The 24884-nt window shown below is 48.8% G+C and overlaps 1 protein-coding gene across 1 annotated transcript in view; it reads right to left on the bottom strand.

Moving 5' to 3' along the window:
• Positions 1-5837: 5837 nt before the first annotated feature.
• Positions 5838-24884, bottom strand: part of lmod3 (leiomodin 3 (fetal)) — a 31456-nt gene continuing 12409 nt past the window's right edge. The window contains exon 3 of the mRNA XM_072472279.1: positions 5838-6126. Within this exon, the coding sequence (XP_072328380.1) occupies positions 6100-6126 (27 nt within the window). The 3' untranslated portion in view covers positions 5838-6099. The remainder of the gene's footprint in view (positions 6127-24884) is intronic.

The raw sequence follows: 24884 nt of genomic DNA, 5'->3' as shown, positions 1-24884 counted from the left end.
GGATGTTCACAAGAATGATAGCTGGAATGAAGAACTTGTATGAGGAATGGTTGAGTACTCTGGGTCTGTACTTGGAGTTTAGAAGGATGAGGGGGGATCTTATTGAAACTTAAAGGATGCTGCGAGGCCTGGATAAAGTGGACGTGGAGAGGATGTTTCCACTTGTAGGAAAAATTAGAAGCAGAGGACACAATCTCAGACTAAAGGGGCGATCCTTTAAATCAGAGATGAGGAGGAATTTCTTCAGCCAGCGGGTGGTGAATCTGTGGAACTCTGCCGCAGAAGTCTGTGGAGGCCAAATCGTGGAGTGTCTTTAAGACAGAGATAGATAGGTTTTTGATTAATAAGGGAATCAGGCGTTATGGGGAGAAGACCGGAGAATGGGGATGAGAAAAATATCAGCCATGATTGAATGACAGAGCAGACTTGATAGGAGCAGAATTAGGCTACTTGGCCTATGTCTTACAGTCCTATGGTTCTCTGGTTATACGTTAAACATGAGGAAGAGTGAGGTTTGGGGACCTATTCTTTGGGGGCTGCTTTTCGAGTTTCGTAGAGGAATAAGAGCTGCTCTGCGGGAATAGGCTCTGGTACTTGCAGGTGCCATCCTTTCCCGCCAGACGCCCCTGGGGTTGCAGGACAAGGTGGTGTCAAAAACAGGGTTGGTAAGGGCAGAGTGTCGGAGACTTACAAAGAACTAATGGACTGGGAGGGCGCCCAGATGGGAGAAGTCAAGCGCAAGTGGGAGGAAGAGCTTGGGAGGAAGTTGGAGGCTGGGCTGTGGGGGGAGGCTTTGAGGAGAGTGACCACATCCTCTTTGTGCTAGGCTTAGCCTCATTCAAGTTAAAGTAGTCCACAGGGCACATATGACAGTGGCCAGGAAGAGAAGGTTTTTTGAGGGAGTGGAGGATAGGTGTGGGCGCAGTGCAGGGGCAGTGCATGTTTTGGACCTGTCCGAAGCTGGAGGGATTCTGGTGGCGGTTTGCTGCCGTTATGTTGAAGGTATTGAGGGTGGAGGTGGTCCCGAGTCCAGGAGTCCAGGGGGTGAAAGAGGCCGACATGCTGGCCTCTTGCTGGAATGGAGTGCTAGATATTTATTTGCTATGTGAATTCCTATTTGCTCTCTTTTTGGTTGTGTTTGATGTATATATACAAATACCTTCATAAAATCATTAAAAATAAATAAATAAAAAATAAGTGCAAGTTGGAGTGACATTAACGAGCATATTGTGCAGGGACTGCTTGGGAACATTTCACATGCCCCAGTGAAGCTATTTAAATTGGTAGCCATAGCCGAGGAGAATAAGTACTCCATTTGTGAAGTACATATTTGTCAGATTAGTGATTGTGGAATCACAATTATTAACAAAGCATATGCTTGGTAATATGTTACTCTTTATTTATTTTCAGGCTTAATCTCTTAATTATGATTTTAGCTTGGCCAAAGAAGATATGAGCAGATTAGGCACCATGTTAATGACCCGGACCGATCTTTTGCATCTTCCAGTGAATTTGGAAAGTCCTGAGGCTGTAAGGCTACTGTGGTGATGTGGATCAATGTAAATGCATGTACGCTAGCTAGACACTAGAGGGAGCACCAAAGACATCACACACACTCAGCCAATCGATCAGTTAGATAGGAGACGACCAATGGACATTCCCGATACACACGGAGGTGACACGACCACAGGGGGGCATTACACCAACCCATATATAAAGGACACCACACATGATCTGCCTCTTTCCAATGGAGACAGTCAGAGAGTACAGACACAGGGTTGATTCAATATTACACCCACCACGTGGATTGCAGCAGCTGGTTAGTCCGTCTGAGTAGCTATAGTAGGATTAGCAGTATTGTCAAACCCGAGTAATAGGAGTGTTAATAGTTTAATAAACGTGTTGAAGTTATCTCCACGCCTGAACCTTCCTTTGTCAAGTGCACCACAAGGAAGCCGCTTATGTTACACCTACAACATAACTAACCAGCTACTGGAGGTGTATTTACCAAAGTCCAAGCTATCAGCCTCCGTTCAGTGCACAAAATGTTGCCTCTGAATGTTGTGGTTCCAATCCCACTCTAGAGATTTGTACACTAATTCAGACAGATATTTCGGAGCAGCAGCCCCCTAACTGCACTTCTGGAGGGGCTGACTTTCAGAGATGGAATGACACTAATTTGAAGAGTAGTGGAAGCCTTCCCTGTGTCCCTGCCAATATTTATCCCTCCAATCAACATAAATTTAAAATCACAAATTATCTGATTATTCTCATTGTTGGTTGTGGGACTTTGCTGGGCACGGTTTGGCTGTCCTCGATCTATATTTACATCGGGGACTCCATCTCAAAGTACTTGATTGGTTATAAAGTACTGGTCCTAGCCAGTCAGCGGACTGCCTAGTGAATTCAAAAATGGTTCCTATTTAGCAAAGAGTTATCTTTCTGCCCTTTGCTATTGTTAATGATTTTGTGTTAACTTGAGACCAAAGCAGGTAATTGAACTTGTTTGTTTAAAATAAGGAACTTCTTAACTCTGAGAAGAGCAATGTCCCAAAAGACATGCTGTTAGGTGAATTGGACATTCTGAATTCTCCCTCTGTATATCCAAGTTGCCGGAATGTGGCGTCTCGGGGCTTTTCACAGTAATTTCATTGCAATGTTAATGTAAGCCTACTTGTGACAATAAAGATTATTATTATTATTAAACCATGAGCTCTAGTAAAACAGATCTTGCTTACAGGTCACCTCTCTTGCAAACTGAAAAAGCCTGCCCAAAGCTCACATGCTCAGTACCCTCAACAGATGACAGAATTACAAGAGAAAGAGTTTCCTAACACTTCTCTCCCAACAGGGCATAAATACAAAAAGCAATGTCTTGATTATAATAATCTTTATTAAAGATGCCTCAACCTCTCCAGGTATTCAGCCCGGCTCTTGCTTCTCGCATCTAACTTACCGACCGCCCCGAACATAGCCATTTGTGCTGCTAACTTGAAATTTCGTCGAATGAACCTATGATGAAAACTGAATGCAACCTCATGTTGCCACACTGAACATCAAAAAACTTTGTTTTATTTTCTTGTTGTTTTCTCCTCTTCGCCAAAAGATACTACAAAGGTGGTACTCCTGTGTTGTTTTAAAGAAGGAACTTTTCATATCAATAAATAGCGAAGTTTAACTGTAACTCAGCAGAACAGTGGTAACAGTAAGAACTGTGAAAACAGGAGCTCTAGTAAAACAGATCTTGCTTACAGGTCACCTCTTGAAGACTGAAAAAAAAACACTTTTTTAAAGCACGCACAAGCCCAGAAACCTCAACAGACCTCAGTGAAACAATTACATAGAAGAAAGGCTTATAAGAACACTCTGTACTCAAAATGACATTCTGTAACAGATTTGATCAGAATTTGGATACTGTTGAAAGGAACAAGTTGTGATGTTTGTTTTTAAATTTAGAGTATCCAATTATTTTTTTTCCAATTAAAGGGCAATTTAGCATGGCCAATCCACTTAACCTGCACACCTTTGGGTTGTGGGGGTGAAACCCTCACAGACATGGGGGGGGAACCTGGGTCCTCAGTGCAGTGAGGCTGCAGTGCTAACCACTGTGCCACCCTCATAAGTTGTGATGTTGAATTCAATAAATCTGGTAATTTGAAGACTGGCCTTAAACATTTCACAGCAGCTATTGCTCATTATTTTTCACACTATAAATTTATTTTAAAAATTGTTTTAATTTATGAAATAAACTGAAATTCGTACAACAAAGTCTGGCTTTCTTGTCGTACACTTTAATGTTTAACCTTTCTACACAGAATTGTGCAAAAGGATTCATTTGATGATTACTAATTTTAAAACATTTTGTAACATGTTAAGTTTTGAAAAAAGAAGCTGTTACTTTTTGTAATGTGATAGGGTAAACATTGTTAATTCTATTCCATGTATCCTACTTAATCAACGTGTAAGCTTATATCAATGGCAGCAAAGTTATGTCAAATTGTGGGTGATCTAACTAAAATGCACTGTAACCAAGAGATATTAGAGCACCCACAGGGGGTAGTCTCTTACAGCAGTGATCTTCAAAGTCTGAGGCGCGAACCGCGCGCGGGGTGGGTCGTGGGCGTGTGTCAGGAGGGTTGTAGAAGCGCTCCCGATTGCGCAAATTCGCGCGCAACAGCCGGCCTTTAACTATGCCGGCTGCGATGGCCTTTTTACCATATAAAAAAAATGCGGCCACACTGCGCGTGCGTGCCCGCTCATCGGTGCACGTGCGCAGAGTTTTACACATGCGCACCGATGAGCGGGCATGCATTCGCAGTGCAGCCGCATTTTTTTAATATGTTAAAATGGCCACTTACAGCCGACAAAGTTAAAAGCCGGCTGCTGCTCTCTCTGCCCGGTTCGGAAGTGCTTTGTTCTTCTGTACGAGGATAAGGACGAGTTTCTACCCAGCGACTAGCACCATTGGATCCACCCACAGAGATCCAGCGCCATGGCCTCCACCTCGGTACTCGCCTGTATCTACAGCGCGCTCATCTTGCACGACAACGAGGTCACTGTCACCAAAGACAAACTCAATGCCCTGATTAAAACAGCTATGTGATCATTGAGCCTTTCTGGCCTAGTCTGTTTGCCAAGGCATTGGCTAATATTAACGTCAATAGTCTGATCTGCAAGGTTCGTGCTGGTAGCAATGTCCCAGCTGCTGCAGCAGTTGTTTCCACCGCTCTCCCTGTTGCTGCTGAAGAGAAAAAGGAAGAGAAGAAACAGGAAGAATCTGAAGAGTTTGACGATGACATGGACATTGGTCTGTGATTAAACCTGCTGTGCAACAACATTGCTACAATTTACAAAAAATAAATAAAAATCGAATTTGCGCAGAGACACAGATTTTTTTTAAAATTCCATATAATCTTCCTGCCTGAGTGAGGCAGAGAGCAGGTCACGGACATCGCCATCATGTGCTTTGGGCGCGATTGCGATTCCTCCATTTTGTCAGCAGCAAACAAGGTAAGAAAAAATGGTGGGTCGCGAAGGTCGGCCGGCGTGAGTCCCGAAGGCTGGCTGGTGTGGGTCCCGAAGGTTGGCTGGTGTGGGTCCCGAAGGTTGGCCAGTTGGTAAAAATGGGACCCGGAAAAAAAGCATAGATGGCATAGAACGTTTTGAACTTTATTTTGGATTTTTTTAAATGTTAAGACGACCCATGCACATGCTCCTTTTAACAAATGTAACTGTTAATAAGCAGCTCTACAGTTTGTCACCAGGTGAAATGTGATACTAACGTGCACTTTAACTTATGTCTGCTTGTGCTAATGTAGTACTATAGCAACACCCTTGATGATGTGGAGATGCCGGCGTTGGACTGGGGTGAGCACAGTAAGATGTCTCACAATACCAGGTTCACCTGAAGAAGGAGCTGAGCTCCGTAAGTTAGTGATTCGACTCCCCCAAGAAATAAATTCTGTAATACCTTTGTCAACTGCATGACATCCAATTTAGCTGAGGAATAAAACATTGATAGCAGCGGTTCAGAAAGCTTGTGGAAATGTTTTTGGACAGGATTTAAAAAAAATTATTTTATATAAATGGTGAAAAGATCAGATGTGAATAAATGTCTTGAACAGAGCTTCCAAGTGGAAAAAAACATAACATTTGGTCTTTCATTGATAAATTGTAGCAGAGTGTAAGCTACTTCTTTGACAATAGTTCTGTTTGAGATTCAAATTAAAACTTTGACATGGACTGGCTGGTCAATGTATTTGTAGTGAGTTTAGCAATGTTAAAGATAGTCGAGGGAAAACATGCAACAAAATGGGAAATAAAGGTGGAAGCAATGCTTCAATCATTTTATTTTATAATACATTGCAGATTCAAAGATATAAATCAAAGTGAATAAATAATTTTCTAAGACAATAGGCTTTTAATGCACATAGTTTGTTTACTGCAAAAATCTTTTCAACTGTTCTTTAATTGTTCCCACACAGATATGCTAACAGTAGGGAACTGTTCATGTTTTATTGTGACACTCCATCCCTATTGTTGCACAACTCTGAAATTCTAGCTGATCAGCTGGCATACTGGCACTCCACATTTAAAAGACTAACTCAACATTTTTGGAAGTGAAACCTGTGAACAAGACAAAAAGGAAAGTGTGAATTTCATCATTTAGGTGAATTAATTACAAATTGACAACACATTGCACAAGGATATTGTATGCCATATATCCCCTGAAGTTGTGTATATTGCCCGATCATGACCTTGCGACATCCCAGGATGGTGTACGTCGCCCAATGAATTGTATTGAACTGTAGTCAGTGGACTGTAAGGAAATGCAACAGCGAATCTGTGCAGAGAAAGGTTTGGATGAAAGATCAATGAATCTGTTTTGGGTGGTGGCCCACAAAGGAGGAATATTGCCTGGGAAATTGTCAGAAATGGTTCTGCTGTCTCCGATGGTTTATGATAGATTTCACAAACAGAAACTATCTATTATATTTCAAAATGCCAAAAGAATGAAAAGGGGAAAGAAAGGCTTGTCCTGCTGGTTTCTTGGAACCTGAACTTGCCTTGAACAACCCGCTGGTGTGCATCATCTAAGCTTGCATGTGGTGAGTGACTATGGGCTGCTCAGTAATCCAGCCACAAGTCAACACTTTCAGCAGGACAAGAAGGAAAAGAAATGGGGCAATGCAGTGATCATTGTTTAAAATATTTGCTAGAAAAATGTGACTGCGTTGAAGTACAATTCCTAATATTCTGAATAATATCACCACTCGAACAATTTATTAATTACTTGGGACTTGGCTACTTAATGTCATTAATTGGGGTTTGATATGTTGGTGTCAGTTCTCCAAACCTTGTGTCCAGATACTTGAGTAAATTTGCCATGAGCGTGGTGCGTCGGGGCGGGAAGTGGAATGTCTCGTCATCCATTTTTTCAAATTAAAATTGATACAGTAAAAAGATGCAAACTTCTTGGATAAATATTCATTAGACACATTCATCACCATTAGGTTATGCATTAAACAAAGAACTTGTTAATGATATCAATGGAAAACTTTCAACATTTTTATAATATTTCTGTCTTCGTCAAGGCATGAGGTAATTTAAATGATTTAATGCAGCTATTAAAATAAATAAGAGTGTCATTTGTACATGTTAAGCACTGCCAGTAACTTAAGTATATGTTTTACAATATAATATTTACATGTGGCAGAAAATATCAGCATTTATCTCCTTCATTGTTGCAGTAAAGAATCTGAGTAGCTCTTAAAATCCTATATAAGATTAGTTTTTCCTTTGCCACATCAGAGTAGATTTTAGCAAACCGGGCTCTCTTGCTTCGTAGGCCTGATGACTTCATAAGGAAGAACCTTAGGTTTGAATAGTGGGCCTATCATCTCATCCTGACTGTGAGAATTTCATAACTAATGAATTACATAGGTGTTTACCCAGGGAGATGACTTTTCCAAAGCTATGGAAAACTAGAAGCTGATTAGGTGAAACAGGATAAGGAGACACGAGAAACAAGAGAATAAGAAGATACTAGAAACAAGCAGATAAGAAGATACTAGAAAAGCTGAAAGAGCACAAATTAAAATGCTGGCTGGCTACAATCTTCCAATCCTCCTTAGATAGGGGTAGTACATGAGGACTGGAGGTGGAAAATGTTGCATATTTGTCAAAACATTTGTCAAGCTTTTCGCAGTAACTTCATTGCAGTGTTAATGTAAACCTACTTGTGACAATAAAGATTATTATTAAATAAAGGGAGAAATGTAAACCTGGAAACTATAGTTTTGGTAGGAATGCTTTCAGAAACAATCTGGAAGAAAATTAATAGCCACTTACTCAAGTATGGGCTAATAAAGTGGAGCCAGCATGGATTTATTAAGAACAAATATATTCAACAGCTGAGCATTCACTGCCTTCTTGCATAGAATATTCCAAAGCTCACAGCCTTCTGAGTGAAGACATTTCTCATCTCAGTCCTAAATGAAGAGCATGGCCGGAATTCTCTGACCGTTTTGATTCACTTATCCCGGTAGCAGCGCACTCCCGCTTCCCGGCAGCGTGGCGTGGTTACAATGGGAAATCCCATTGACAAGCAGCAGGAAGATAGAATCCCGTTGCCAGCGGATGGCGCTGCCGAGTAACATGCGGCTGGGGGCCAAGGAATCCATCCCCATGTTCGTCTTGAGACTGTACTCTTCAGCCAGGGAGAATAATACTGTGGCACCTTGATATGCCTTCAATAAGCACACGATGAGCGATGAATGTAACTGAGGCTTTAATACACTAAACAACAAGCCTCCTGGCCTCTGACCCGAACTGGGTCGGAGGCGGAGACTTGCCACCTTTATACATGAGCCTGAGGGGAGGAGCCACAGGCGGAGCCAGCCTGGACAAGCCCAGGCACGTACAACACAACACAATGAAATACAATGCAAACCGTGGTTTACCACACTCACCCCCTGTTTAAAAAAGAGTCTGGTGGGGGTGAAGTGGTCTTAAAGGTCAAGTCTGTCGGGTGATTTGACCTTCCGCCGTGATCGCCTCAGTCCCGGCTGTAGTGTGGGCACCGGTATCGAGACCTGCGCTTCCGGGAGCGTGTTGTCTTCTTCTTCACCCAGATGTTGAGTCGGTGAAGGGGAGGGCGGTGTATGGGCGGAGGTGATGGTGATTGTTGCCGGTGGGTCTGCAGTTGCTAGTTCGTGAGGTAGGTGGGCAGGGGCGGGGGAAAACGGTGTAGGGTCGGGGGTGGTGGTGATGGTTGCTGGGGAACCTGCAGATGCCAAATCCCGAAGGGAGACTGTGTCCTGTCGCCCGTCCTGATGTGCCACGTAGGCATATTGTAGATTGGCATGGAGCAGCAGGACCTTCTCGACAAGGGGGGTCAGTTTTATGGCTCCTCACATGCTTCCGGAGAACGACGGGCCCTGGAACTGCCAGCCAGGACGGGAGCGAGACCCCGGAGGTGGATTTCCTGCGGAAAGCGAACATACGCTCGTGAGGAGTCTCGTTGGTGGCTGTTCACAGGAGCGGCCGGATGGAGTGGAGCGCGTCGGAGAGGACCTCCTGCTAGCGGGAGACTGGGAGACTTCTAGACCGTAGTGCCAGGAGGACGGCCTTCCAGACCGGCGCGTTCTCCCTCTCCACCTGTCCGTTTCCCCGGGGGTTATAGCTGGTCGTTCTGCTGGAGGCGATGCCCTTGCTGAGCAGGAACTGACGCAACTCGTCGCTCATGAAGGAGGATCCACGATCACTGTGGATGTAGGCGGGGAACCCGAACAGGGTGAAAAGACTGTGCAGGGCCTTGATGACGGAGGCAGAGGTCACGTCAGGGCATGGGATAGCAAAAGGGAATCTTGAGTACTCGTGAACGATGTTGAGGAAGTACACGTTACGGTCAGTGGAGGGGAGGGGCCCTTTGAAATCGATGCTGAGGCGCTCAAAGGGGCGAGAGGCCTTTACCAAGTGAGCTCTGTGTGGCCGATAGAAGTGCGGTTTGCACTCCACGCAGACCTGGCAGTCCCTGGTCACGGACCTGACCTCCTCGATGGAGTAAGGCAGGTTGTGAGCCTTGATGAAGTGAACAAAACGGGTGACCCCCCAGGTGACAGAGGTCATTGTGGAGGGCCCAGAGTCGGTCTACCTGTGCGCTGGCATAGGGCATCTGGGGGCTCATTGAGCTTCCCGGGTCGATACAAGATATCATAGCTGTAGGTGGAGAGCTCGATCCTCCACCTCAGAATCTTGTCATTCTTGATCTTGCCCCGCTGTGTGTTATTGAACATGAAGGCACCGACCATTGGTCAGTGAGGAGAGTGAATTGCCTGCCGGCCAGGTAATGCCTCCAATGTCGCACAGCTTCTACGATAGCTTGGGCTTCCTTTTCGACGGAGGAGTGTCGAATTTCGGAGGCATGGAGGGTACGGGAGAAGAAAGCCACGGGCCTGCCCGCCTGGTTGAGTGTAGCAGCCAGAACAAAGTCCGACACATCGCTCTCCACCTGGAATGGGATGGACTCGTCCACAGCGTGCATTGTGGCTTTAGAAATATCTGCCTTGATGTGATTAAAGGCCAGTCGGGCCTCAGCCGTCAGGGGAAAAATGGTGGATTTGATCAGTGGATGGGCCTTGTCCGCATAATTGGGGACACGCTGGGCATAGTATGAGAAGAACCCCAGGCATCTCTTCAGGGCTTTGGTGCAGTGGGGGAGGGGAAGTTCCAGGAGGGGGCGCATGCGGTCGGGGTCGGGCCCTCGGACTCCGTGTTCCACGACGAAGCCGAGGATGGTTGGGCGGGATGTGCGGAAGACGCATATTTCTCTATTGTAGGTGAGGTTCAGGAGTTTAGCGGTGTGGAGGAAGTGCCGGAGTTTCTCGTCATGGTCCTGCTGGTCATGGCCGCAGATGGTGACATTGTCTAAGTACGGGAACGTGGCCCGCAGCCCGTACTGATCAACCATTCTGTCCATTTCTCTTTGGAAGACCGAGACCCCATTGGTGACGCTGAAGGGGACCCTGAGGAAGTGGTAGAGGCGGCCATCTGCCTCGAAGGCAGTGTATTGGCGGTCCTCTGGGCGGATAGGGAGCTGGTGGTACGCGGATTTCAAGTCAACCGTGGAGGATACTGCGCAATCTGATTGACCATGTCAGATATGCGGGGGAGGGGGTATGCGTCGAGCTGCGTATACCGGTTGATGGTCTGACTGTAATCGATGACCATCCGGTGCTTCTCCCCAGTCTTGACGACCACCACTTGAGCTCTTCAGGAGCTGTTACTACCCTCAATGATCCCCTCTCGCAGGAGTCGCTGGACCTCCGACCTGCTAAAGGGCCTGTCCCGGGCACTATTATCGTCTGCTCCTGGTAGCGACGGGCTTATAGTCCGGGGTGAGATTTGCGAAGAGCGAGGGTGGGGCGACCTTAAGGGTCGCAAAGCTACAGACGGTGAGGGGGGGCAGGGGTCCGCCGAACTTTAAAATAAGGTTCTGGAGGTGGCACTGGAAGTTGAGCCCCAGTAATAGGGCAGTGCAGAGTTGAGGAAGGACGTAGAGTTTGAAGTTCGCGTACTCTCCGCCTTGTACAGTAAGGGTGGCGACACAGTACCCCCGGATTTCTACTGCGTGGGATCTGGAAGCCAGGGAGATTTTCTGGGAGGGAGCAGTGCCTTACCATATGTGTGTATGAAGGTGTCTGTGCTCCCTGAGTCGAAAAGGCAGGCCACCTCGTGCCCGTTGATCCGGACGGTCATCGTAGACTTCGCGAGGTGGTGCGGCCGGTATTGATTGAGCTTGATGGAGGCGAGCTTCGGAAGGCGGTTGGTAGGCCGGTGGGAGGTAGCGGCGGCCAGCGTACAGTCGGATGAGCTGGGCTCTCGGGAGGCTGCGGAGTGGTCCCAAGATGGCGGCCCCCACGAGTCGCGCGTGGCGGGTGGCAGCGGCGATGGCGGCCCCCATGGGTCACGCGTGGCGGGTGGCAGCGGCGATGGCGTTCAAGATGGTGGCCCCCGTGGGTCCCGCATGGCGGTTGGAGGATACGTTAAAGATGGCGGCCCCCATGGGTTGCACGTGGTGGCCGAAATTGAAGATTGCGGCGAAGATGGCGGTACCCACGAGTCGCACATGGCGGGTGGCGCGGCAGCTGGAGGCGGCCTGACAGGCAGCAGGCAGCGCTGCTGGGCCTAGAAGTTTTAGGGGGAGATCGGGCCTGGCAGACATTTGCAAAGTGGCTCTTCTTCCCACAGCCGTTGCAAGTTGCGTTCTGTGCCGGGCAGCGTTGTCTGGGGTGATTACTCTGGCCGCAAAAGTAGCACCTCGGGCCTCCGGCGTTGGCGGGCCGCTGCACGGCACAGGCTTGCGTCGCACCCGGGGTGGTTGATGGCTGCACCCACGAGGTGTAGGCCTCCATGTTTTGGGAGGCCACCTCCAGCGAGTTGCACTGCTCTGGGAGGCTGAGTGTCCCCCCTTCTAGTAATCGCTGGTGGATATAGTTTGAGTTCATGCCCGCGACATAAGCGTCCCTGATCAGCAGCTCCGTGTGCTGGGTAGCCGATATCGCCCGCCAGTCACAGTTCCGGCAGAGTATACGCAAGGCATGCAGGAATTCTGCAAGGGATTCCCCAGGGCGTTGCCGTCTCGTGGCGAGGAGGTGCCTAGCATACACCTCGTTAACAGATTTCACGTATTGTCCCTTCAGTAGCATTATTGCGTCCGCATACGAGGGGGCGTCCCTGATGAGAAGAAGGACTCTTGGGCTCACCCTTGCGTGGAGGATCTGCTTCTTCTGGAGGTCTGTGAAGTCTTCGGTGAAGGATCCGAGGTACGCTTCGAAGCAGCTTAGCCAGCGCTCAAAAGTTTCTGTGGTGTCGGCGGCCTGTGGGTCCAGCTCCAGGCGATCAGGCTTCAGTGATGAGTTCATCTTAAAGTACTGTGGTTTACCACACACCTACACTGTCTTACCTCTTACGAATTTTATATATCCTCCCTTCACTAAGGAGACCAAAATTGTACCCAGTACTTCAGGTGTGGAGTAAGTCGCATATTATTGCAGCAAGACCTCCTTACTCTTCTACTCCACCCCCCTTGCCAGAAAGGTTAACAAAACATTTGCCCAGTTTTATAAGGTCATGAGAGTCCACACCGAGTTTGCGAAAATGAAACTAAGTTTTACAACTACTATTATATGCAGCTCCAGTAGTTCCTTACTGGATCATCACTAGTCTGTGCCTTAGAGGCCAACTCTATTTATATATAGCCAGGCATTGCTTGAGGTCCCCCACCCCCTTATCGGGGGAGCTCGTATTCTGTAAGGTCCATGGGGTAGTTCACCATTCCCACCCTGGAAGACCCGTGCAGGTTAAAACACCTAGCTAATAGCTTGCGGTATCTGCATTTGATCTTTCTGTGATTGTGTATGTGAGCACCAAGTCCCTTAGATTACCAACGTTTTCTCATCTCTCATCGTTTAAAATAAAATCTGCTTTACTAGTACTATCAAATTGGATAATTTCTCATTTCCCCACAATGTATTCCATCTACCACCTTCTTGTCCAATCATTTTCAAGCTTCTTTACATCCTCCTTACAGCTTACTTATCCACCTAGCTTTATATTTTGTCAGCCAACTTGGATATATTATACTTGGTTCCCTCATCTAAATCATTGATTATAGGATTGTAAATAACTGATCCATGAGGTGCTCCATTAGTTACAACATTTTGCTCCTGCCTTTTCTCGGTTAAAAAAAAATGTTTATTAAGAATTTTAAACAAAATTTTCAACCATACAGAACAACCCCCCCCCCCCCCCCCCACCCCCGTAACACAAAAGAAAGAAAGCTCGCATAGCAAGACATGAACATGGCAAGTCAATATGATACAGAACTTTGTACATTGGATTCCTCCTGTACACATCAGTTTCCCGGATCATTCATGTATTTTCTTGCTCAAATGCCCCCCAGAAAGGCCCCCTTCCTCCTCCCTCCCCCCCCCCCCAAAGAAAGATTTTCCCCCCTGGGTTGCTGCTGCTGCTGTCCGACCTTCACCAACGTTCCGCGAGATAGTCTAGGAACGGTTGCCACCGCCTGTAGAACCCCTACGCAGACCCTCTCAAGGCAAACTTTATCCTCTCCAACCTGATAAACCCTGCCATATCATTTATCCAGGCCTCCACGCTGGGGGGGGCTTCGCCTCTTTCCACATTAACAAGATCCTTCGCCGGGCTACTAGGGACGCAAAGGCCAGAATGCCGGCCTCTTTCGCCTCCTGCACTCCCGGCTCGTCCGTTACTCCAAATAGTGCTAGCCCCCAGCTTGGCTTGACCCGGACTTTCACCACCTTAGATACTGTTCCCGCAACTCCCCTCCAGAACCTCTCCAGTGCCGGACATGACCAAAACATATGGACATGGTTCGCCGGACTTCCTGAGCACCTCCCACATCTGTCCCCCACCCCAAAGAACCTACTCAGCCTCGCCCCCATCATATGCGCTCTGTGAACTACCTTAAACTGTATCAGGCTATGCCTGGCACACGAGGAAGAGGAATTAACCCTACTTAGGGCATCAGCCCACAGCATCTACCAAATCCTCCCCCTCTTCTTTCATCTCCTGGTATATCGCCGACACCTTGCCCTCCCCGACCCATACGCCCGAAATTACCCTGTCTTGAATCCCCTGTGCCGGGAGCAGCGGGAATTCCCTCACTTGCCGCCTCACAAGCGCCCTCACTTGCATGTACCTGAAGGCATTTCCCGGGGGTAATCCAAATTTCTCCTCCAGCGCCCCTAAGCTCGCAAACGTCCCGTCGATGAACAGGTCCACCATTCTTCTAATCCCTGCCCGATGCCAGCTCTGAAACCCCCCGTCCATCCTTCCTGGGACAAACCGATGGTTATCCCTGATAGGGGACCACACCGAGGCTCCCATCGCTCCCCTATGTCGTCTCCACTGCCCCCAGATCTTTAGCGTTGCCGCCACCACCGGGCTCGTGGTGTACCTTTTCGGCGAGAGCGGCAGCGGTGCCATCACCAGCGCCCCCAGGCTCGTTCCTTTGCAGGACGCCATCTCCAACCTCTTGCACGCCGCCCCGTCTCCCTCCATCACCCACTTACGGATCATCACCACGTTGGCTGCCCAGTAGTAGCCACCCAGATTCGACAACGCCAACCCTCCTCTATCTCTGCTACGCTCCAGGAAACCCCTCCTTACCCTCGGGGCCTTGCTCGCCCACGCAAATCCCATAATGCTCCTGCTTACCCTCTTAATGAAGGCCTTGGTAATCACAATTGGGAAGCATTGGAATTCAAAAAGAAACCTCGGGAGAACCACCATTTTAATCGACTGTACCCTGCCCGCCAGCGGGAGTGGCAACATGTCCCACCTTTTAAAGTCCTCCTCCATCTGTTCCACCAGCCACGTCAAGTTAAGTTTGTGCAGTGCCCCCCAGCTCCTAGCTACCTGAATCCCCAAGTATCGAAAGCTCCTTTCCACCCTCCTCAATGGTAGGTCGTCTATCCCTCTTCCCTGATCCCCCGGCTGCACCACAAAGAGCTCACTCTTTCCCATATTGAGCTTATAGCCCGAGAAGTCTCCAAACTCCCTGAGGATCTGCATGACCTCAACCATCCCCTCCACTGGATCCGTCACATACAGCAACAGGTCGTCTGCGTACAGTGACACTCGATGTTCCTCTCCCCCTCGGACCACCCCCTTCCATTTTGCCGACTCCCTTAACGGCATGGCCGAAGGTTCAATTGCTAATGCAAACTGCAGAGGGGACAGGGAGAACCCCTGCCTTGTCCCTCGATACATCGGAAATACTCCGACCTCCGCCGGTTCATGACCACACTCGCCACCGGGGCTTTATACAGGAGCTTAACCTCCTCAACACTTCCCAGAGATACTCCCACTCTACTCGGTCAAAGGCCTTCTCCGCGTCCATGGCTGCCACTATCTCCGCCTCTCCCTCAACCGATGGCATCATTATCACATTTAGGAGCCTTCGCACATTGGTATTTAGCTGCCTACCCTTTACGAATCCCGTCTGGTCCTCATGAATCACCCCCGGGACACAGTCCTCAATCCTCGTAGCCAACATTTTTGCCAGCAACTTAGCATCTACGTTGAGGAGCGAGATAGGTCTATCCGACCCGCATTGCAGTGGGTCTTCATCCCGCTTCAAGATCAAAGAGATCGTCGCCTCCGACATTGTCGGGGGCAGGGTCCCCCCCTCCCTTGCTTCATTGAAGGTCCTTACCAGCAACGGGGCTAACAGATCTACACACTTCCTATAAAACTCCACTGGGAACCCATCCGGCCCCGGGGCCTTCCCCGCCTGCATGCTCCCCAGTCCTTTAACCAGCTCCTCCACCCCAATGGGCGCCCCCAAACCAGCCACCTCCTGCTCCTCCACCCTCGGGAACCCCAGTTGGTCCATGAATCGTCGCATCCCCTCTTTTCCCCCTGGGGGATGGGACCTATACAGCTCCTCGTAAAAGGCCTTAAATGCCTCATTCACTTTCACCGCACTCCGCACCGTAGTTTCCCTGCCATCCTTGACTCCACCTATTTCCCTCGCTGCCATCCTCTTACGGAGCTGATGTGCCAGCATCCGACTCGCCTTCTCCCCATATTCATATATCGCCCCCTGAGCCTTCCTCCATTGTGCCTCTGCCTTCCCTGTGGTCAACAGGTCGAACTCCGTCTGGAGACTTCATCTCTCCCTGAGTAGTCCCCCATCAGGAGCCTCTGCATATCTCCTGTCCACCCATAAAATCTCCCCCACTAACCTCTACCTTTCCCTGCCCTCTCTCTTCACCCAGTGAGCCCTGATGGAGATTAGCTCTCCCCTGACTACCGCCTTCAGCGCCTCCCATACTACTCCCACCTGCACCTCCCCATTGTCGTTGGCCTCCAGATACCTTTCCCCGCACCCTCCCACACACTTCCTCGTCTGCCAGTAGTCCCACAACCAACCGCCACAACGGGCGTTGGTCCCTCTCCTCCCCCAACTCTAGCTCCACCCAATGTGGGGCGTGGTCTGAAATGGCTATGGCCGAATACTCCGTTCCCTCCACTTTCGGGATCAATGCCCTGCCCAAAACAAAAAAATCTATCCGGGAATAGGCCTTATGTACATGGGAGAAAAAAGAAAATTCTCTGGCCAAAGGCCTGGCAAATCTCCACGGATCTACTCCCCCCCATTTGATCCATAAACCCCCTGAGCACCTTGGCCGCCGCCGGCCTCTTCCCCGTCCTAGATCTGGAACGATCTAATGCTGAGTCCAACACGGTGTTGAAATCCCTATATCAAGCTCCCTACCTCCAAGTCTGGAATACGCCCCAACATCCGTTTCATGAATCCAGCATCGTCCCAGTTCGGGGCGTATACATTTACCAATACCACCTCCGGCCTTTTCTCTATTAACCAATCCTCACCCCATGCTAATATATTTCTCCCAATCTGATGAACTCTAATCTTGTGTAATAATGTCTTGCAGCTTTTATAATGGCTTTAGAAAATTCAAGTATCCACTGGCTCCCTCTCATCTATCCAGTCAGTTGAGCCATCAAAAAAATCAAATAGATCCGTCAAACTCAATTTTCCTGCCATAAAAGAAGCAAAATTCTGGCAATACAGCATGTCAGGAAGATTCTGTGGAGAGAGAAATAATTACCATTTCAGGATGATGAACTTGCATCAGAATTGGGAAATTGGGTTGCATTTATTGCTGCTGCAACACCAGAGAGAGCATTTCCCTCACTGATGCAATCAGTGACAGCTACAGTGTTTTATATTAGTGAAGAATTTTGTTCGCTGCAGAAGCATTTAACTATCATCATTAAAGATAGGGGGCGGAATTCTCCGACCCCCCGCCAGGTTGGAGAATCGCCGGGGGCTGGCGTGAATCCCGCCCCGCCGGTTACCAAATTCTCCGCCACCGGATATTCGGCGGGGGCGGGAATCGCGCCGCGCCGGTTGGCGGCCCCCCCCCCCCCCGGCGATTCTCCGGCCCGCGATGGGCCGAAGTCCCACTGCTGGAATGCCTGTCCCGCCAGCGAGAATCAAACCACCTCTCTTACCGGCGGGACGAGGAGGCGCGGGTGGGCTCCAGGGTCCTGGGGGGGGGGGGGGGGCGGGGCGATCTGGCCCCGGGGGGTGTCCCCACGGTGGCCTGGCCCGCGATCGGGGCCAACCGATCCGCGGGCGGGCCTGTGCCATGGGGGCACTCTTTTCCCTCCGCCACGGCCATGGCTGACGCGTAAGAGTCACCCCACCCTGTGCATGCGCGGGGATGACGTCAGCAGCTGCTGACGCTCTCGTGCATGGGTAAGTAAGCTGGCCCCGGCTGGCGTGGTGCCAAAGACCTTTTCCGTCGGCCGGCGGCGCGCCACTCCGGCGCGGGCCTAGCCCCTCAAGGTGAGGGCTTGGTCCCTAAAGGTGCGGAGAAATCTGTACCTTTGGGGTGGCCCGACGCCGGAGTGGTTCCCGCCACTCCTTCCCGCCGGGGCCCCCCGCCCCGCCGGGTAGGGGAGAACCCTGGCCAGATTGTGATTACCACTTTTTTTTCGGGGTTGTGATAACCACTTTTTTTCCCAATAACATAGTGAAATCCTATTCTCAGGATTCATACTTGCTAAAACTCTGCATCAGTTTCCCAGCGTGTTGCAAATTTTTGTGAATATAATATCAGAAATACAACACCAGGTTATTCAGTTCAAAGGCTATTACCAGGACCAGGCTGCACAAACAGGATTGATCTCAGTTCATTACTGGCAATAAAATATCTACACAGATCACTACTAGGGAAGAAGCAGTTTTTGAATTGTGAAAATTGTTTGCAATGCCAAAACAAGAGAAAGACGCGAGAAAGCACAATGGGCTGGATTCTCCAGTTTTGCGGCTATGTGCCAACATCGGCATGGGAACTGTGGCGTTGTACAAAGCCAAAATCTGAGGCTGTCCCCACGGCGTGTGGCGCAATCCCCGATGATGCCGCTTTGGAGGGGGCGGAGCATCCGAAAACAGGCACCGCCCCCGATTTCAGCGTCAAAAGGGATTCTCCGCCCGATCACCGATTACGATATCGGTGTCGGACAACAGAGAATCCCGCCCAATATCTGCAAAGAAATAGGACACAAAAGCGATTTTCATTTCATTTCATTTCATTTCAAAAGGGAACAGAGGTTATAGTTTGAAAATGTTGAATTCAATGTTGAGTCTTCAAGGCTGTGAAGTGCCAGACCGAAAATGAGTTTCTGTAATTCGAGCTTATGTTGAAATTCGTTGAGACAGTGCAAGCTGCCAAGGATTGAGAGATCCAGTCTGAGAGCAAGGTGGAGAAGCTTGTAGTCATGTTTATGGGCTGAATGGAGGTGTTCCTGAAAGCGGTCCCAAATCTAGAGCAAGGCTTCATTGTGAGCAGCAGTATGATATATTATTATTATTTTTTAAATTTTAGAGCACCCAATTCTTTTTTTTTCCTATTAAGGGGTAATTTAGCGTGGCCACTCCATCTACACTGCACATCTTTGGGGTTGTGGGGGTGAGACCCATGCAGACATGAGGAGCATGTGCAAACTCCACACAGACAGTGACCAAGGGTCAGGATCAAACCTGGGTCCTCATCGCTGTGAAGCACCAGTGCTAACCACTGTGCCGCCATGCCACCCGTTGTCCTGTATACAGTTAAAGCACCCCCCCATGATTAGTCTGTGGGTATCTAAGTCGGGAATTTCCTCCATGGTCTTCTTCATGAACTCTGCGTCGTCCCAGTTGGGAGCGTACATGCTGACTAGGACCACTGGTGCCTCGTCCAGGACACCGCTGCCCATGGCATACCGTCCCCCTGGGTCCGTAACCGTCTTTGTTGTGGTGAACACCATCCTCTTAATTATCAGTATGGCTACCCCACCTGGCTCTCGTCTCATAGCAGGAATGGTAGGTCTGTCCCACTCATCCCTTTCTCATCTGCAGTCGGTCCTTCTCCCTCAGGTGCATCTCTTGGAGGAAGACTATGTTGGCTTTCATACTTTTCAGGTGGGCGAAGGCCCTGGATTTTTTCACTGGGCTGTTAAGTCCCCTGACGTTTCAGGTGAGTTTTCTGATGAGAGTTTTTTGTCCCCCGCTCCTGAGGGATCAACCCATACTTATCTTGTGGATGTGCCCTTGCATGAAATGAATGAAATGAATGAAAATCGCTTATTGTCACAAGTAGGCTTCGATGAAGTTACTGTGAAAAGCCCCTAGTCGCCACATTCCGGCGCCTGTTCGGGGAGGCTGGTACGGGAATTGAACCGTGCTGCTGGCCTGCCTTGGTCTGCTTTAAAAGCCAGCTATTTAGCCCAGTGTGCTAATCCAGCCCCAGGCCATGTGTGTGAGCTCCAACACTCTGGGGTTTCCCTTTGTTTGGAACCCTCCAAAGTGGCTGCTTGCAGTGCCATTTTGTCCAGGTTTCCAAGAATGACCCGCTGAAGCCAGCCTAGAGCCCTTCCCTCTGCCGTTTTGTTCCCCCTGCCGATTTATTTGCCCCCCTCTTGCGTCCCTCCCACCCCCCTCCATCACCACCCCTCCCATTCCCCTCTCCTGTTTATCCCTCTGCTTTTCCCCCATTGGTATTGTGCCCCCCCCCCCTTTGCTAGGCGCTGTCTCCCTGGTGGGAGGTGCACCGCAGCCCCCCTGTGGAAGAGAAATTAATGAGTTGCCAATTTAGAAGCATGATGGGAAATGCTTGACTGTAGTTCAACACTGCTTTTGAATGAAAATAAGTCGGTCAGGTAACATAAACGAAATACTGCTTAATATTCTGGTCTCGGCCTTATTATGATAACACATTGTCCTCCGAAAGATAACAAAATGTGTACTCAAGTTGTTTTTAGCCAAGGGCAAGAACATACACACTACGTATTTCATCTTACTTACTTTCCAAGGTCTATTTAATATAAACAGCCTGTTTACTTCAAGCTGTTATTTCAGACTATAAAAACATGCTGTCTTCAATCGAATCTCAGAGTGCAGTGCACTGGCTTTGCAGCTAGAACACTCTCTCTCCGCAAATATATTTGTGTGAATAGATTTCCTTAAATCGAACCTTGAGGAATTTGTTTTTATTATGATTTCCACGACACCCCCCCTCACTCATACACTCTGGCGCTAGCTTTCCCGCTATACACTCTGGCGCTAGCTTTCCTGCTAGTGTGGTGCCCCCCCCCCCCCCCCCCTGAGGTCGGTCTGACCTCCTCCCACGTCCGCTATGTTGGTATCCCCTCTATATCTTCCTCCCCCTCTCCTGCGCTCTGCTGCACTTGCCCCCTCCTTGCTGCGAACTGGTTCCCCTGTTCATAACGAGGCAATACAGTCCCGTGCAAATTGTCCATTGTTTTTTCTGTTTCTTCATTAACGCTGTCTCGCTTGTTGTCTGTCTATTCTGATTTTTGGACAAACCCTTCCACATCTGCAGGGGCAGTGAAATAATGCTTCTTGCCCTGGTATGTTACCCAGAGCCTGGCTGGGTACAACATCCTGAATTTGATATTGTTCTTGTACAGGGCTGCCTTCGCCCTGCTAAATTCCACCCTGCGCTTTGCCAGGTCTGCCTCAATGTTCTGATAGATTTTGTGTCCCTCCTAGCTGCAAGCCTTCGTTTGTGTGGCCCAGCAAAGGATCTATCCCGGTTCTGGTACCTGTGCAATCTGGCAATGATCGCTCTCGGCTGCTCCCACCCCCACCTTGGGTTTCGGCCGGAGGGAGTTGTGAGCCCTGCTGATCTCCAGCGGCTTGGGAAGCTGTCTCTCTCCACTTACGGTCAGGGCCGTGGAGTTTCGTTGTCTATCTCCAGCATAGAGTCGATCAGCTGTTGCCTGGCCGCACTCTCTTCCCTATCTTCATGAGCTTTATAGGCAGTAATTTCATCCCTGATCACAGCCTTCAATGCCTCCCAGAGCGTGGAGGGTCAGACCTCCCCATTCTGGTTGTTGGTAATGTACCCGTCGATGGCCTGTGATAAGCAGAAAGCTTTGTCGGCAAGGAGGCCTGTGTCCAACATCCAACCTCACATCCATGTAGTGTGGAGCGTGGTCGGAGATCACGATTGCAGAGTATTGCGCTCTTACTATCCCTGGAAGCACTGCATTCCCCACCACAAAGAAGTCGATGCGTGTATATACCTATGTACTTGGGGGAAGGAGAACTCCTTCTCCCCTGGATGCCTGAATCTCCATGGGTCCCCAGCTCCGATCTGCTCCATAAATGTGCTGAGTTCTTTTGCCATGCTGGAAGTCTTCCCTGTTTTGGGGTTCAACCTGTCTGTCTGTGGTCCTGTACACAGTTAAAGTCCTCCCTGATGACGAGTTGGTGCGTCGCTATGTCAGAGATTCTGCCACGATCTTCTTTATAAACTCTGTGTCGTCCCTTTGGGTGTGTACACGTTTACCAGGACCATGGTGCCCTGTCCAGGACGCCGCCCCCCCCTGGGTCTGTAACCGTCCCATCGCCATAAACACATCCTCTTACTGAGCGGATTGGCTACCCCCTTAGCTCTCGTCGTAGCAAAAATGATACGTCTGTCCCATCCAGCCTTTTCTTATCCAAAATCGGTCCCTCTCCCTCAGTATGTCAGCTTTCATAATTTTCAGATGTGTAAAGATTCTGGATCTTTTCACTGGGCTGTTAAGTCCCTTGACGTTTCATGTAACTATTGTAAAGGGGGTTTCTGCCCCCCCCCTATTGATGAAGAACCTATCTATCTCTGTCTTAAAGACATTCAGCTATTTGGCCTCCACAACATTCTGTGGTAAAGAGTTCCACAGATTCACCACCCTCTGGCTGAAGAAATTCCTCCTCGTCTCTGTTTTAAAGGATCGTCCCTTCAGTCTGAGGCTGTGTCCTCAGGTTCTAGTTTCTCCTACTAGTGGAAACATCCTCTTCATGTCATTGAAATGGGACTAACTAAAAAGCTGGTGCTGAGTGCCCTCTTTCTGTGCTGTACTGTTCTATGATTCTATGTACTCAGTCTTATAATTCACCTGGGACCTGGGATTCATGTCGCATTACATTCATCCCCCACCATCAGGCCTGCGAAATCCTACCAACTGTCCTGGCTTGAGACAATTCACACCTCTTTAACCTGGGCTTACCCCATCTCTGGCTCTGTAAAGATTTAATCACCTGCTAATGCTCGCATTCAAAGCATTGTCTGGCATCTTTGAATTTGTCTGTACATATGTTTCTGGAACATACCTTTTCATTCACCTGAGGAAGGAGCAGCGCTCCGAAAGCTGGTGATTCCATAAGACCATAAGACATAGGAGCGGAAGTAAGGCCATTCGGCCCATCGAGTCCACTCCACCATTCAATCATGGCTGATTTCAACTCCATTTACCCGCTCTCTCTCCATAGCCCTTAATTCGAGAAATCAAGAATTTATCAACTCCTGTCTTAAAGACACTCAACGTCCCGGCCTCCACCGCCCTCTGTGGCAATGAATTCCACAGACCCACCACTCTCTGGCTGAAGACATTTCTCCTCATCTCTGTTCTAAAGTGACTCTCTTTTATTCTAAGGCTGTGCCCTCGGGTCCTAGTCTCCCCTGCTAATGGAAACAACTTCCCTACGTCCACCCTATCTACGCCATTCATTATCTTGTAAGTTTCTATTAGATCTCCCCTCAACCTCCTAAACTCCAATGAATATAATTCCAGGATCCTCCGACGTTCATTGTATGTTAGGCCTACCATTCCTGGGATCATCAGTGTGAATCTCCGCTGGACCCACTCCAGTGCCAGTATGTCCTTCCTGAGGTGTGGGGCCCAAAATTGCTCACAGTATTCTAAACAAACCCGTTGGACTTTAACCTGGTGTTGTAAGATTTCTTACTGTGCCACCCCAGTCCAACGCCGGCATCTCCACATTATAATTCAAAGACTTAGATTCATGTTTCTACTAGCTTATTACCTAATTGCCTGGTTTACTGTGGCACTGATCTTCCAGGCTGTAAAAATCCCTGGCTGTTTTAGGTTAGCTTTTCTCACCCAGAAGAGGGGTATAGGCACTATAATTGACCATAGTTCTCCTGTGGTTGATATCTGCTCCAATCACTATCCAGTATTCCCCACTGGAAATTAAATTGTGTTGAAGCTAAAGTGAGCTGAGATAGTCCGTTTTTTGCAAAGAAGGGTGATAAAATATCAGGTCCATCGATGCTTACCCAAGCATGAATTATCCTATCTCTTCCAGATAGGAAAAATACCAAGAAGATTTAAAAACAAATCGCAACTATTTCTAACCCAATTCTTGTTGCCCAATTAAAGATAAAATTGTTAGCCCGGAGACGGATCTTACTAGCGTGGAGGGACTCAAAGCCCCCAAAAGCAGGGCTATGGGTTAGTGACCTGGCTGGGGTTCTCAGGCTGGAGAAAATCAAGTTCGCCCTGAGAGGTTCATCATTTGGTTCGTTCGGAGGTGGCAGCTGTTTATCGACTTCTTCGGAGAAAATTGAACCATCAGCAGATTCATATGGGGGGTGGGGGGCGTTAGGGAGCAAGGGGGGGGGGAGGGGGGAGGGAGTTAGACTATGTCGGTCTAGCTTAGCTGAGAACTGTGGGAGATGGAGGGCTGTGTTACGCATTGAACTATGTTTACATCTGTACTTGTGTCTTTTGTTATTATAAAACCATAATGCCTGAATAAAATGTTTTCAAGAAAAAGATAAAATTGTCAGATTGAGACAAACTATGAGCAGTTGAATTCCTCTTTCATTCTAAAGGCTGTAAAAGGAAGATAACGTTTACTGGGCGAATATAGTGTCCTTTCAGCAGGGTCATTGCGGCCTCGAAATCGTCCGCATCCTCGATGAGGGTGTAGATCTCTGGGCTCACCCTCGGGTGGAGAACTTGCAGTTTCTGGTCCTCCGTAGGTGCAGTCGTGGCCGTCCTTAGGTACCCTTTGAAGCACGCCAGCCAGTGTTTAAAGGTTGCCGCGTGGGGGCTGAGTTGCAGACACTCCGGCTTGATTTGGAGCTCCATTCTTTAAAATTTAGTCCAATAAATTGATGCTCAATCAATAACTCCAGAAGCGAGATTGGATGACAATTGATGGCTTTATTGGACTAGATGTTTCCCCCAGCAGCGCAGGTACAGAATGCAGCTGCTAGGGAGACACAGGCTCTTATACTCTGCCTTACTGGGCGGAACCAGCAGGCAGGCTTCACCAATGAGATTGCTGTCTCAGGTGCCTCCCACACCAATGGTCTTACAACATCAACCTGGGTACCGTAATACCCCTAATACCGACTACCGCTAGCTCCCTGGATATGGCCTCCCGAAATGCTCACGCTTACGTACCCCTTGCGCAGCGTGGAATCCCCCCACACCAGTTACAACCC

The sequence above is a fragment of the Scyliorhinus torazame genome, chromosome 13 (assembly GCF_047496885.1).
Source record: "Scyliorhinus torazame isolate Kashiwa2021f chromosome 13, sScyTor2.1, whole genome shotgun sequence".
NCBI classification, from domain to species: domain Eukaryota; kingdom Metazoa; phylum Chordata; class Chondrichthyes; order Carcharhiniformes; family Scyliorhinidae; genus Scyliorhinus; species Scyliorhinus torazame.
The sequence above is the reverse complement of the archived record's forward strand: the minus strand, read 5'-3'. Positions and strand labels throughout refer to the sequence as shown.